Source organism: Lipotes vexillifer, unplaced genomic scaffold, assembly GCF_000442215.2.
Source record: "Lipotes vexillifer unplaced genomic scaffold, Lipotes_vexillifer_v1.1 scaffold1012, whole genome shotgun sequence".
Classification (NCBI taxonomy): Eukaryota; Metazoa; Chordata; class Mammalia; order Artiodactyla; family Lipotidae; genus Lipotes; species Lipotes vexillifer.
Genome location: NW_006775534.1, coordinates 818,824 through 833,325, shown reverse-complemented (window position 1 = coordinate 833,325; position 14,502 = coordinate 818,824). Strand labels below are relative to the sequence as shown.

The 14,502-nt window shown below is 41.7% G+C and overlaps 1 protein-coding gene across 1 annotated transcript in view; it reads left to right on the top strand.

Annotated features, from left to right (window-relative positions):
- The window catches only part of ATP9B (ATPase phospholipid transporting 9B), a 225,279-nt gene that overhangs the window by 135,675 nt on the left and 75,102 nt on the right, over positions 1-14,502 (top strand). Inside the window, exon 12 of the mRNA XM_007449962.1 lies at positions 11,068-11,228. Within this exon, the coding sequence (XP_007450024.1) occupies positions 11,068-11,228 (161 nt within the window). The remainder of the gene's footprint in view (positions 1-11,067; positions 11,229-14,502) is intronic.

Below are 14,502 nucleotides of genomic sequence, written 5' to 3'. Positions count from 1 at the left end.
TTCCCTACATACTGTGGCTTCCTGACATGCATCATTAAACCTTATTAGCTGCTTCCTTTTACAAAGATTCTTGTAGTCTTGAACATTGCATATTAACATTTTCTGCCCCTCCAACTGGAAATTATTTGCTTTATTGTAGAGTGTCAACTTGCTCTGGTCTCTGATGCGCTCTAATTGGTACTTTAGAGTATAATCATCGTGAGATACCACGCCATGCATTTCTTTATTTGGAAATTAATACAGACCTTTTCACTTCATCTGTCAGTCTGGGCAACTTTTCACACAATCCCCAACTCTTGGGATTGCTTACAAGCCATTAAGTATGAAATGGTTCATAAAGTGTCCTTGAAGACATAAAGTAACACAAAAATTTTAGATGGCTTAAAGTAGTGCTATATTTTGCCAAGATACCAGTAATAAACCTCTTAAGTAGACAGTTAATAATAAAAGGGTAGTTAAGAAGATGAAAAGTTTATTTAACCATATTAAGCTTGTCATTTAAAAATTTCAGCAAATCTCCTGCATTCCGTTTTCCTTTCAAAAGATGCAAATCATGAGAACTATGGATTTTGAAAACTAAGTAACGTTGATTCAAAGGTGTTAGGCGAGTATGATAACTCTCTTCATTCTTTTTCTCTTTATGCCATTCTGTGTCTGCCATTCTGCTACGCTGCCTTAAAACTTAATTATGTTTACCTACTGTTAACTTTCATTTGTCAGCTAGTTATGCTGATATGTTGGTGGGACAGAGAATGGACAAGATAATAGCAATTCTGAGGTGTTTCAAACACTGACCAGGGTTTTCTGTATCTTTTCACGTGTTTAATATAATCACAAAGAGGTGATATGCATTTCATTGAGACAGAATTTCATGAGTTCAGTGAAACGGTGATCATAGTTTTGTTTCCAGTAAATATCTTAGACACAGATCTTGTCAAGTCAGCTAATGACTCTTGATTTAAAAACCCTACTGAGTGGTTTTACGTCGTGATGGGTGCCAGGTATCTGGAGACTGGGGTGGAGACCTTAAATGGTCCATAAGTTCCCACATATTTACACAGTAAACCAACAAGCGGTGAAGGGGGTAGTGACACCATCGCAGCCTTTGTGTCTCTTCACGGGCTGCACGGTACAGTGTACATTCTAGTAGCGCCACGCTGCCTGCAGAAACCGAGACGTGAGACATGCTAAGCTGAACTCTGCCACATGCGACACTTAGGCGTTGAGGATTTTTCCTGCCGATTGTCTTTTTTTTTTTTTCCCCCTAAGATACCGTTACTTAGAATTAACAACTTTATAATATACTGTGTATGGGACTGAAGTATTCCATATTGAAACCAGGCTTTCTGGAATCTATTATTATACAGAAAAATTGCTAACTAATGTCTAGTAAATTCCCTGGCACAAGCCATTAAATGCATTTTACTTGTCGGTATGCCAAAGAAAGAATTTAGATGGTAACGTTTTGAATCACTGAACAAATCTCTGACTTTGTTATAGAAATTCATCTGTATCATGACCTCTTATGAAGAAAATCTAGGGCTGGAAATTAAAGTTTCTTCATAAATGAATGACCTTGTTTACTACTAAAAACTTAACCGTTCCCTTTCCCAGAATTTTATTAGGAAAATAACCAAGCAGGTGGAAGGGTGTCCCCCCACCCCCACCATCCCATGCAGTTTCTTTAAAGAAACACGGCAGTTCTTCTGGCCCTGTCCCAGGCAGGCTCCAGGGAGAAGGGCAGCCCTGGTACCTGCCTGCCCGGCCATTCCCTGTGCCTCCCGTGCTGGGGGGCCACCAGGTACTGGTTTTCCCTGAGAAGGGGCTCTGATCTACTCCCGTCGCCTAAATCCCAGTCTTTTCCCATCATGTACGGTCCAGCAGTTTCAAGCCGCTAACAGGAATGCGTCCTTCAATATGTCACTTCCTGGGTGTTAGAAAGCCGCCAAATACTTTTCCAGCTCTTTGAAGAGTTCAGAGGGTGCCCTGAAGGGATGCAGTCACTGTGATGGGGAATTTTGGGTGCAATAGTGTTAGAAGCCCTGGCTGTATGTTCAGCCATTTCTTTAGCAAGCAGTAACAGAGCCCAGATTTTAACAGCATTATTATTGATGTGCTTAAAAATCTAAGAGTATTTTCTATTCAATAATATATTTTATAAATTATATTTAAATGAATATTTAAGAGTATATTTGAAGGGTGTTTCTAAAATTCACACATACACAAACAATATTTAAAATAAGGGACTCGCCACATGCAGGAGAAAATAAAGACACACACACACACACCCATATCTCCCAGAAGAAAAATGTGCTAAATAGTATAGCCTCCTCAGTATGAAAAATCGACCAGAAAATGAAAGGTGAGGACTGCCCCATATTTCAACAGATTTACAAGAAGCCATTGTCTGCCCTTTCTTTCTGAGTCTGTTAAAATTTTAAGACTCCTAATAAAAGACTTTCTTTAAAAATATCAGAACCATTTAGAGTTCTTATTAGAAAAAAATCTATTTTTCATGTTTCTAGGGAAAAAAGAATTTCCAAGAGTGTGGGGACTTTTAAAGTCTTTGAAGAAGCACAAAATAAAAGTCAAAGTTCCTAAGCATATCGGTGACTATGCACAGAATCTGCTCTTGCTGGCGTTTTTCCAGACTTTTTTTTTTAAAAACACAGTTACTAATCCCTAAACTCATGGGTATTGTGTTTTTAGATAGTAAGAATTCGAGAGTAGGTTAATGCTACTTGTAAAATATCTGTTAAAATAAATATAAAATTACCAAAATAAACTGCTTATTTAATTAGATTAAATTGAAATCGAATGCCTGACCTCAAATTTCACTTACATGACTGATGTTGAATGTTGAGGTTTCTGGTGTCGGTAGATAGCTCAGGCTTGAAGTAATCATTTTGAATTGGTGGGTGGTCTTAGCAAAACCATTTAAAACTGATAGCTTTCTACACTGTTAAGACAAAAATAAGGTAAATATATGCAGGATCTCTAAACCATTAATGTAAGCTGTTGTTACAACTTTATTGATTTAGTTTGTAGATTTAAATCTTTAAAAAAAAATAAAGCCTTAGCACTATACTACTGTACCGATTACCTACAGTATTTTGGTTGTCATATCTTTAAATATGACAAATACCAAATATCCTTATTTGATAGTAGATTTTTATTTGGGAAGTTTCCTTCAATATAATTAATTCATCACGTTAAAGTCTATAAATTCTGTCTTGGATTCTTCATGACAACACAGATATGGTAACTTTTTTTTTTGTTAATAAAACTAAGATAACATGTATTATATATACTGAAATGGCTGATCGAAGATCGAAGTTCTGCTTTTACCAAAAGCAGGCTTTCAGCATTCGAAAAACAAAAAAAGCAACAGTCTTGAGCGCCCTCTGCTGGCGAAGCCGCAACATACTGCACCTTCGCTTTTGCTTTCTCTCCCCAGCTAAGAGAAATGTTTTTATAAAAGCAACAACGGAGTATCAACAGGAAACATGACAGCAGTGCACACAAATCGTATTCAGCATAGTGTTGGGCTGATAGTGGTTTGTGTAGTGTAGTCTCCTTGCATCCCTGGTTTTTAAATAAACTGTGTGGACTATTGTAAAATAAGGCCGGAACTACTGCACATTAGAAAATTATGGTCTCCTTGAAATACTCAGTGCTGGATTTTCATGTAGTTTGTGTACATAGAGTACAAATTAAATTTCCAAACGGTTTCCAGACCGTTTTGCATATCTGTGCACACTCATCTTTGTTTTAAACATGGCTTCGATGTGTCACAAGTTCAGCCTATTTGAAATAGTTTATAGTAATTATTAGAAACAAAAAATTAAACTAACCACTTAAAGTCACTATATTGCTTTAAATTTGATGACTTTTTAATATACTGGTTACGCCTTAATAAAGGCTCTACTGTGACAGAGGCTGTCAGACAGTAACAGGCTTGACCAAATTGTCCTGCATGAATATAAAAGTAAGTCTGCATTTTGCAAAAACAGACCTGACGTGTATATATGTGTATGTCCATATGTTCATAGATAATGTGCTATTTTCTGGCTTTTTTTTTTTTTTTTTTTTTTTTGCAGGACGTGGGCCTCTTACTGTTGTGGCCTCTCCCGTTGCGGAGCACAGGCTCGGGACGCGCAGGCTCAGCGGCCATGGCTCACGGGCCCAGCTGCTCCGCAGCATGTGGGATCTTCCCGGACCGGGGCACGAACCCGTGTCCCCTGCATCGGCAGGCGGACTCTCAACCACTGCGCCACCAGGGAAGCCCTGGCATTTTTGATGATTATAAAATGTTACGTGGCTATGTGTTATAGCAAATGCTCAAGCCACTATCGAAATTTCTCAAATGATCTGGTAGGTTGACGGCTTGAGAAGACAGCCGCATTCTGCACTCATGAAGCCCCCTTCAAACTCAGCAAGTAATATGTTTGTAGACTTTAGGTATAACTTCACCCTTAACAACATGTTTATTGTGTCTAGCGGACAGAGTGATCTGACGACGTGCATTGTCCTAAACACGGAGCTGATCGGTACCAAGGTTGTGTAAACTAGGTGAGGGCTTGCACTGGGTCCCCCCTCTCCTGAGTTTCTCACATTCACATGGAAAGAGGCTGTACTTCCTTGCTGAGGAGCTGAGCTTTGCATTAAGGCTTTTTCTGTTTATCTAAAAAATATAATAACCACATTTTCTTTTCCTTTTTTTGATTTTTTTTTGATGTGGACCATTTTCAAAGTCTTTATTGAATTTGTTACAATATTGCTTCTGCTTTTATGTTTTGGTGTTTTGGCCAGAAGGTATGTGGGATCTTAGCTCCTTAACAGGGGATCAAACCCGCACCCCTGCATGGGAAGGCGAAGTCTTACCCACTGGACCGCCAGGGAAGTCCCCCCATTTTATTTTTAAATGTTAAATATTCAAGAAAAAAAATATGTGATAACTATTTGGTAAGCAAGGAAGAAACCTTAAATACTGAATATAGAATAGTCAGGCAAAATTTTTTTGCAGGTAAAAATGTAGAATATGAAATATTCTTTCAGAATAGACTTTTAAATGTTTATTGTGTAAATATAGATTTTGACTTTTAAAAATTAAGGTGATATTAAGAATTATCGTGTGCTGATACTTACTTAGGGAGCTTTTAAAGTACAGATTATTGAGCCAATAGGCTAGAACGGCTAAAAGAAGCACTTCTTATTTCGCAGATCACTGGGGCAGTAAATGATAATAGCCGAGTTGTCTATGGGTGGGTGGCGCCTGCATGCAGGACAGACACTTAGGACAGAGGCGTTCATATCCAAAGATGAATGAATAAATAAACTGGAGAATAAGAATAAAAGGGCTACATCACATCACTTAAAAAAAAAACTAATACTTTTAATTTAAACTCCAAACTGTAAAAGAGTTATTGCTGTAAGATTTAGGAGTTAGATTTAGTGTAAGAGTTTCAATTATTTGAATTGAAGATATGTACTTTTTTTTATTATTATTTTTAAGATTCTACTAAAAGTAGAAAATATAGGACCAATTTGTTTCAAAGATATTTAAAAGAAATGTATTTTTTAAATTTTTAAATTTTTTAAAATAGCACAGCACCTGACAATTTTTTTTTATTAATTAATTAATTTATTTATGGCTGTGTTGGGTCTTTGTTTCTGTGCAAGGGCTTTCTCTAGTTGTGGCAAGCGGGGGCCACTCTTCATGGCGGTGCGCGGGCCTCTCACTATCGCGGCCTCTCTTGTTGCGGAGCACAGGCTCCAGACGCGCAGGCTCAGTATTTGTGGCTCACGGGCCCAGCTGCTCCGCGGCATGTGGGATCTTTCCAGACCAGGGCTCGAACCCGCATCCCCTGCATTGGCAGGCAGATTCCCAACCACTGCGCCACCAGGGAAGCCCCAAGAAATGTGTTTTTTTAATAGGAATTTCAACTAGGTTAAAGTAGTAGCCCTATGTCAATTTTGTAGTCACAATCCAAATTCTGAGTGATGTGGGGCTGATGGGCTGATCCGAGAATAGTTTAGCTGCTAAAAGATAAACAACGTTAACGGTAATGTTATAGTTTCCCCTAAGTAGTCTCTCACGTGTGAAGCTGTATCTCTGTCTGTGTAGAGTCGTTGTGAGTGCATTTGCTAGTAGATTAGAGGCGTTTCTGTTTTTCAAATTGAGATATATTTACAGGGAAAATATAGGACAAATTAAAATGATATTTAGCTTTCTGCAAGAGTTTAAATTGGCTTTTTGACATTTTGCATCTTATGGTTTTGCTATACTAAAATACTTTCATGTAGCAAATAAGGAAATGTGAGTTTTAGAAGCAAGGTTACAGTACTTGGATGTTCACATAACATTGATCCAGGGGTAATAGCACGTGAGGAGCAGTTGGCAGTGCTTATTTTTATGCCTTTTGTTTTCTCTGCTACTAAGTTGTTTTTTTTTTTTTTTCCTTGAGTTATGCGGGCCTCTCACTGTTGTGGCCTCTCCCATTTGCGGAGCACAGGCTCCGGATGCGCAGGCTCAGCGGCCATGGCTCACGGGCCCAGCCGCTCCGCGGCATGTGGGATCTTCCCGAAACGGGGCACGAACCCGCGTCTCCTGCAACGGCAGGCGGACTCTCAAGCACTGCGCCACCAGGGAAGCCCTGCTACTAAGTTTTTATAACACGAGACTTCTACATTGATTTCTTGGGGACTTAGGGGGACTTTGAGATGGGCTGGAAAGACATTGTGTTACTGAGATAAGGTGGGGTCTCATTCGTCCATGGATGCCTTAAAAAACCTGACTGATCTTTTCTTGATTAAGCAGGAGGATACCGTATTTACCCTTCATTGTTGGTATAAACCATTATTTTACTGAGAACCATTAGCTGTTTAAAACTTGGTACATAAATTAAAGAGGAGCTAAGTGGATCTGTGATCGTTGCCATTAGTAGCGTTTTAGATTATACAGGCAATTATTGTGTTCATTATCTCAGAGCAGCCCCTTCCCAGAGCCATTGTGGCATCTTAGACATTATGCACAGATTTTCCCTTGGAGATTAAAATTTCCAGTAGCGTATTTAATTTTGTTATCACAGTTGTTTCAAATCAAACAAATATTATGACAAGTGGAAGAAAATGTGCTTTACTAATATAGGAAATTAGAAAAATGTTGAAAATTACTTCCTAGTGTACTTACCTTTTCTTATACAGTCATAATTACTTCAGCTGATTAGTAATATACCTTAGGGGTAAAAAGGTCTTGAAATCATAGTAAAAGCTATCTGGCCTGTTCAGATGTTCTAGGAAATTTTTGAAAGAAAGAAGAGTTTCACATCAAAACTCAGCCTACCACCTTCTTTATAGAATCTGTAGCTTTAAAGTTAACTAGCTTTCATATGGAATAGTTTTTGAGTCCAGATTGCATGTTAGACAAGTTGAAGAAACTTTTAAGGGTGTTCTAGTGAAATGAGTATAAAATTGAAAGTGACCTTTAAAAAAATAGTTGAAGTGTCTCTTTTCTTCTCCCTGTGCTTTGTTAGAATTGACCGCCCCCCCCCCCCAGAAAAAGATCATACTATATACTATAGCTCGGTTGCAATTATGTTCCAGGAAGAATAATCATAGTTCAGGAAAGGCTCCTGAAAGAAAGCAGGGAACAGCCCATTACTGAGAAGCTGTGTTTTCTCTGCTAAACCTTTCATTCATAGAAGGGGTTGGTGAAGACGACATTTAGTTATAGTCACTAGTCAGGCAGTTGACCACATGTGTCCTCGTCAATTAGAAAGGTATTAATACTTTGAATTAGCTGAATATCAATGTGCAGTGGGCTGCTTGTAATGTTTCCATCCTATATGGGTCATTTTTTCAAAGGAAACTTTGTCCTCATTCCTGACTGTTTTGTCCCAGCTCTTACAGTCCTTCACTGCCATGATGCAGGGGAAAGTGTGAGGCAGTGGTTATGCATTTTGCAAGACAGTGATTCTTTATTTTATTACAAAAAAGGCCAACTCTGGAAGGCCAGATTAAATCATTCCTTTCACTTTTTAATGGGATTTGGATGAATAGAGTAAAATATGCGCTTTGCATTCATTGATAGCATCTTTACGTTGAGGTAATTGAGTCTTTTTTCGCTGACTGCATGAGTAATGACTTCATCTGACCCTCCGCGAGGCTCGGAACTTAGGCCGTCTTTGTCGCCGCGGAGGGCCCGGGCTTTGAAACATGCTCTAGTTCCCTGGCTTAATTTCTCTTCATTTTAATCCAAAACCCTATTTTTCTCAATAATTCAAGCATAAACTGTATAGTAGTTGAAGTAGCGGAAATTGCAAGGTATTTGTCCTGGTTCTGCCGGTTTTTAAATGGAGTTGATAAATCAGGCGCCACGGTCCTGGCCGCCGCTCTTACGGAGCCCAGTCCCGCTCCACCGGGGAAGCTTCCAGAACCGTCGGCGCGGTCCTTCCCGCTGCTCGTCCCGGCCCAGAGGTGGCGAGCCCGGAGTGGCTGGCCCCATTGCCCACTCGCCCGGTCACTGCGCTGGAAGTGACCGCTAGGGGGGCAGGGCGCTTCCCGCAGAGCCCTGCAGACACGGCCGGCCTGGCCAGGAAGGGTCTCATCTGCGCACAAGCTGCGCACAGGAGACAGCGCATCTCTAGGACTTGCTTAAAGTCTCTGGGGTTCCGAGTCTGAAGAGCGCGCTCGGCCAGAGGAGACCACGTGTCCCAGGCGAGGGGCGGGGCCTGCTGGGGTGGTGGCTGCGGAGAGGAGGGGCCTGGTGAGGGGAGGGACTTAGTGGGGGTGGGGCCTTGTGGTGTGGTGGGGCCTGGAGGGGCGGGGCCTCTGTGGGTGGTGGCTTGGAGGCGCAGACGCTGCAGAGCCGCCTCGCCCCTGGCCCCGCTCCCACCCCCGGGGCCCTTGCAGGTGGGGACCTGTGGCTCCCAGACCACTGTGCAGACCCTGTAGTGTTGGGTTTGGTGTGGAGGTAGGGCGAGTGCGCTAGACAGACTTTCAGTGGTGTAGCTTCTGGGTCCCTGTTGTCATTCCCATGGTTTCTGGAGCCTTCTAAAGGCCGTGAGGTGTCAACCAACAGCAGTGCTGATGACTGGCAGCTCTGAGAAGTGACTTCATCCATAAGCTTGGTTAGAGAATATTTCTCTTTTGTAGGATATATTACTGGTGTTCGCCTTATACTTCCTACTAGATTGGCTGTTTCTTGAAGGGTAAAATCTCATAGTTTACTCATTTTTCATAACCATAGAGTTTAGCAAAAAATGTAGTAGGTATTTAAACTCGCTTGTATAATGAATGAATTTTCTTCACTGCTGCACTTAACTGGGTTTTCTGACAAAGTTTTATGCTTTCTTTGGAACTACAGGTTCTAATGTTCTCATGAGCCTTTGTGGCAAACCCTAATCAAAACCAGATAGAAACTAAACAGTGAAGTGTGGAAAAGGCTAGCTTTTTATTGGCCAAAGACGTGGTATTCAAAAGGCATTCCAAAATAAACTGGTATTAAGTAGGTTAGTAATTCTAAAAGTTTTAAATTTGAGAATAACAGTATAGTTTTGGTAATCATGTTTTCTTTTTCAAAATTTGTACCAGATTCAGGAGAAACTCAGATGGCAGGTAGATAACCTGATAGGATTCAGTCTTCTGCTAGTGTCACATAAATTACAAATAAGCAGTTCTGTTAAGCACCTGCTGTGCCCTGGCCTGCGGGTGACCAGTAGTGACAGTGAGCTTTGCCACATTGTTTGGGCTTCTCCAGGCATCTCTGTTAGGAGATGGGTAACACCAGTTTACAGAGGAGGTGAGTGAGGCTTTTAGAGTGTAAGAACATTCCCCAAGGTCACACAGTTAGTAAGCAGAGATTCAAATCCAGGTTTTTAGTAATAATAACAATGATAATAGTAATGACAATAGTAATAGCATGCATGTAGGCTTGCTCTTTACCAGAAGCTGTGCTCCCTGTGCTGTGCGTCATCTCTTTCCCCCCACCCCGGGTCCTGTCAGGAAGACATGTTACAGTCCATTTTACAGATGGGAAAACTGATGCTCAGCCTGCCCAAGGTTGTGCAGCCAGGTGGCAGAGCCAGCATTCAAACTAGCCTAAACACAGAGTCTTGAGGGATCTTAACTGCTGTACGGTGTCACTTGTCCTCTTTGTGGCTCTAAAGCCCTTCTACAAAGCCTGGCACCGCCCTCCCCGCTCCTCTCTCTGCCCCCCACGCTGCATTGCACGGTAGTCTTTCAGCAATGACACTAAGCACGGAGCAGGACTTGGTGGAGGTGCTGGGCTTGAAATTGAAGCTGCATGCTTCAGAAGAGCTGTGTTCTCTTCGCTCGTAGAATGGATGGTGTTTGGGTATCTCGTTCTTACAGTCCCCAAGATCCCACACAGAATGCACACAAAAAAGGAACTAATTCTTATTGACATAATTTTCCCTCACGTTTTGCTCAGCTGGCAAATGACCCACAGGATGAATTGGAGTGTTGTGTGCCTTACTGGGAGGACCTGAAGTACAGGACTTCTGCAAATTAACAAGTTGTCATTGCAGGCTAACTACTCCACCTGTTGCTTTTCTTCTTAATTAAGAGAAATTCTTTTCAGGGAGGCTCTTGGCAGAGAGGGATGACAGACATGCTGTCCTGTTCTGAAGAAAATCTGAAGTGATTCCCTGACATGGCACATGCAGAGGAAAAGGCGCGTGTGCTCCCGGATAACTGGCCGGGCTGCCAGGCCGTCCATGCGGCTCTCGTCCCGCATCCCCTTTTGTCCAGTTGCTGGTTGTAACCTCATCATCTAGAGAAAGGATCTGAGTTTTTTGTGGTTGGATACTCAGGACTCGTGTTTTCTCAGTAGACTCTTTCTGGAAATGCTCTGGGGACCATGGGTCACTTTCAGAAATTCTCCCTAAATCTCTAAAAGGCTTTTCAGAAAGAACTGTGAACGTCAGGAGAAGTTTTCAGAAGAAAATGTAAAGTTAGTACATTTTTGTATTTCAGTATAATGAAGGCTAGTACAAAAGAAAATTTAAGAATATGGTTCTGTCCTAACTCTTCATTTTCTTTCAGGTTGGTTTGCTGGACCTTGAGCTCAATCAGCTGACCAAAGCGCTGTTTTTGGCATTGGTTGCCCTCTCGGTTGTCATGGTGACCTTGCAGGGATTCTCAGGTCCCTGGTACCGCAGTCTCTTCCGCTTTCTCCTGCTCTTCTCCTACATCATTCCCATAAGGTGGGTTTAAGAATGAAGAAAAACAGATGTCTGGTTTCATTGAATATGATGTTATTGAATGTATTGTTCTCAGTGTGGAAGAAATGATCCACCTAGAATGAAAGAGGGAACCCCATTGACCCTGCTGTGAACCCCATTGACCCTGCTGTGAACCCCACTGCCTGGTGTGAACCCCACTGACCCTGGTGTGAACTCCACTGACCCTGGTGTGAACCCCACTGCCTGGTGTGAACCCCACTGACCCTGGTGTGAACCCCACTGCCTGGTGTGAAGCCCACTGACCCTGGTGTGAACTCCACTGACCCTGGTGTGAATCCCACTGCCCGCTGGTGTGAACCCCACTGACCCTGGTGTGAACCCCACTGACCCTGGTGTGAAGCCCACTGCCCCCCTGGTGTGAACCCAACTGACTCTGATGTGAACCCCACTGCCCGCTGGTGTGAAGCCCACTGCCCTCTTGTGTAAACCCCACTGACCCTGGTGTGAATCTCATTGCCCCCTGGTGTGAACTCCACTTACCCTGGTGTGAACCCCACAGCCCCATGTGAACTCCACTGCGAGCCCCACCCAGTGCCAGCTCAGCCGGCCTCCTGGGGCTGAGTCTCAGGGTCAGCACTGCCTATCTTAGCTGTTAACCCAGTCCTTCCCGCATGTCCTTCTGCAGCTGCTGACATACAGCTCCTATTCCCATATCTCTTAAGCACATCTTTTTTTCTTGGGAATTCCCAGGGTTTTTTCCTTTGCTTTCATTAATCTTGTTTTTCTTCGTTTCTGTTGCTTGTATCAGTTCTGAAATGTTACGTGGTGTCACTTCACTACTATTTCTGTTGTATGATGCGAAAGGCCAAGTAAGAACTCTCTTCCTTCTTGTTTCTGGGGCACTTCTATCTTTAACTGATAGAAACCATTGAACAATATTCAACTTTTATTTTTTTAATATTTTATTTAATTCTCTTTATTTTTTTTAATTCTCTTTAACTTCTTTCTTTAGTAAACTGACAATGTCAGTATGTATATCCTTTTTTTTTTTTAAGAGTTTCCTGTGCTATACAGCAGGTTCTCATTAGTTATCTGTTTTATACATAGTATCAATAGTGTATATATGTCAATCCCAATCTCCCAGTTCATCCCACCTCCACTTCCCCCCTTGGTAACCTTAAGTTTGTTCTCTACATCTGTGTCTCTACTTCTGCTTTGCATGTAAGTTTGTCTGTACCATTTTTCTAGATTCCACATATAAGTGATATTATACAATATTTGTTTTTCTCTTTCTGACTTACTTCACTCTGTATGCCAATCTCTAGGTCCATCCACATCTCTGCAAATGGCACTGTTCCGTTCCTTTTTATACCTGAGTAATATTTCATTGTATATTTGTACCACATCTTCTTTATCCATTCATCTGTTGATGGACGTTTAGATTGTTTCCATGTCCTGGCTATTGTAAATAGTGCTGTAGTGAACATCGGAGTGCATACTTTGTATATCCTTTTAAAAAGTCTGATTATATGGGACTTCCCTGGCAGTCCAGTGGTTAATAGTCTGCGCTTCCACTGCAGGGGGCACAGGTTCGATCCCTGGTCAGGGAACTCAGATCCCATGTGCCACATGGTGTGGCCAAAAAAAAAAAAAAAGTCTGATTACAAAATGAGAAAGGTACAAGGCTTTCTGCAAATCTGGCTTGTTCTAGTTTTTCCATCAACAATTTTCTATTTAGGGTAACATGTTCGGTCAAGCTTGGGGAGACTTACTAGACAGAATTATGACTGTACCTCTGTTTAGCTTCATGATATCTCATACCTACTTCAGCATGATACTTTTCCTTGTTTTTCACAGTCTGAGGATGCAATTATACAGATTTAGCAGAGGGATGAAAACCATAAAACGTAAAAAGTATAGAGGGCACTGATTTAGGGGCCTAAGGCTTACATTTGACTCAACCAAGTGTTTTCCCATTGCAACGTTTCCATTAAACTATGAGTAGTGATACTTTTAGTATTTACTAAATATGCTTCTGCGTTTAATAAAGAATAGATTAAAATTTTTTTTGTTTTGCAAAATACACAGTTCTGAAAAGTAAAGTGCTTTTTCTTCTACTGACCTAACATTCTTTTTTTTTTTAATTTAATTTAATTTATTTTTTTGTACAGCAGGTTCTTATTAGTCAGCAACTTTATACACATCAGTGTCTACATGTCAATCCCAATCGCCCAGTTCATCACACCACCACCACCACCCCCCGTCACTTCCCCCCTTGGTGTCCATACGTTTGTTCTTTACATCTGTCTGACCTAATACTCTTAAAAGGCTTTTCCAGCTTAAGGAAGAAAAGCTGTTTCATAGAAATTCTCTACAGAATTAAAGATGTTTGAGTCACCTTATCCAGTTTACTTTGTTTTTCAAGGAAAATAGTACAAGACATAACTCCTGTAACTCTAAAATGAATGTATGTTCCTTAGATCGTTGTGTCACTGATAGCACAAAGCAAACGATCAGAACACTTTACGGGGCATGTCACATTCCCTCAGGTCAGCAGCTTGCAGTTACATGTCTCTAATGATTATGTTCTTTGCGCATACGTGTTAAAATGCTGCATAACAGTCTAGGTGGTCAGAAACAACCGTCTTGCCAGTGCTGGGTCAGGAAGGGTTTACCCACGTGAGACGGATGTGGGCAGTACAAGCACGATGGTGTTCCACGAGGCGACAGCGCGTTCCTTCCGAGCAACACTTGAGAACCTCTTGCCAATAGGGTGTGTTTGTGTAAACGCTGATGTCGATGAATGAGAGCTTGTGTGGCTTGGGAGGCAGTTTTCCTCTCATGTTCTGTAGGTCGGGTGGTTGGATCAGCGGATGTGCAGGAGGCTTGCCAGGGAAATGCCCACACGCACATTCCACCATCTGACTGCCCAGGGCAGCGCCTGGTGCCCTGCTTAGAGCTCTGCTCGGTCATTACACCAAGAAGGGAGTGTCGAAAACGTTAGCTACACAGGTACAAAATTCGCTTCCAAAGTTGGAATTAACTTTCCTGAAGTTTTATTGAAGGAAGATTCTTAGGAGAGTTTTGTCAAGTTACTTACAAGTCAGGTGCCCTTTCTGCGATATTTTACAAGTTTGAGCTGACCTACCAGATGTTTTCAGTGAGGCCTCATTTTCCAGGAAGCATGGTTGGGGAAAAGAGCTCTCTCAGCCTTACTTAGACCTGGGAATGATATTCAGTACTGACGGCTTGGGAAACTTTCAGCCATCCAGGTTGCAGAAGATGCTAATATTAG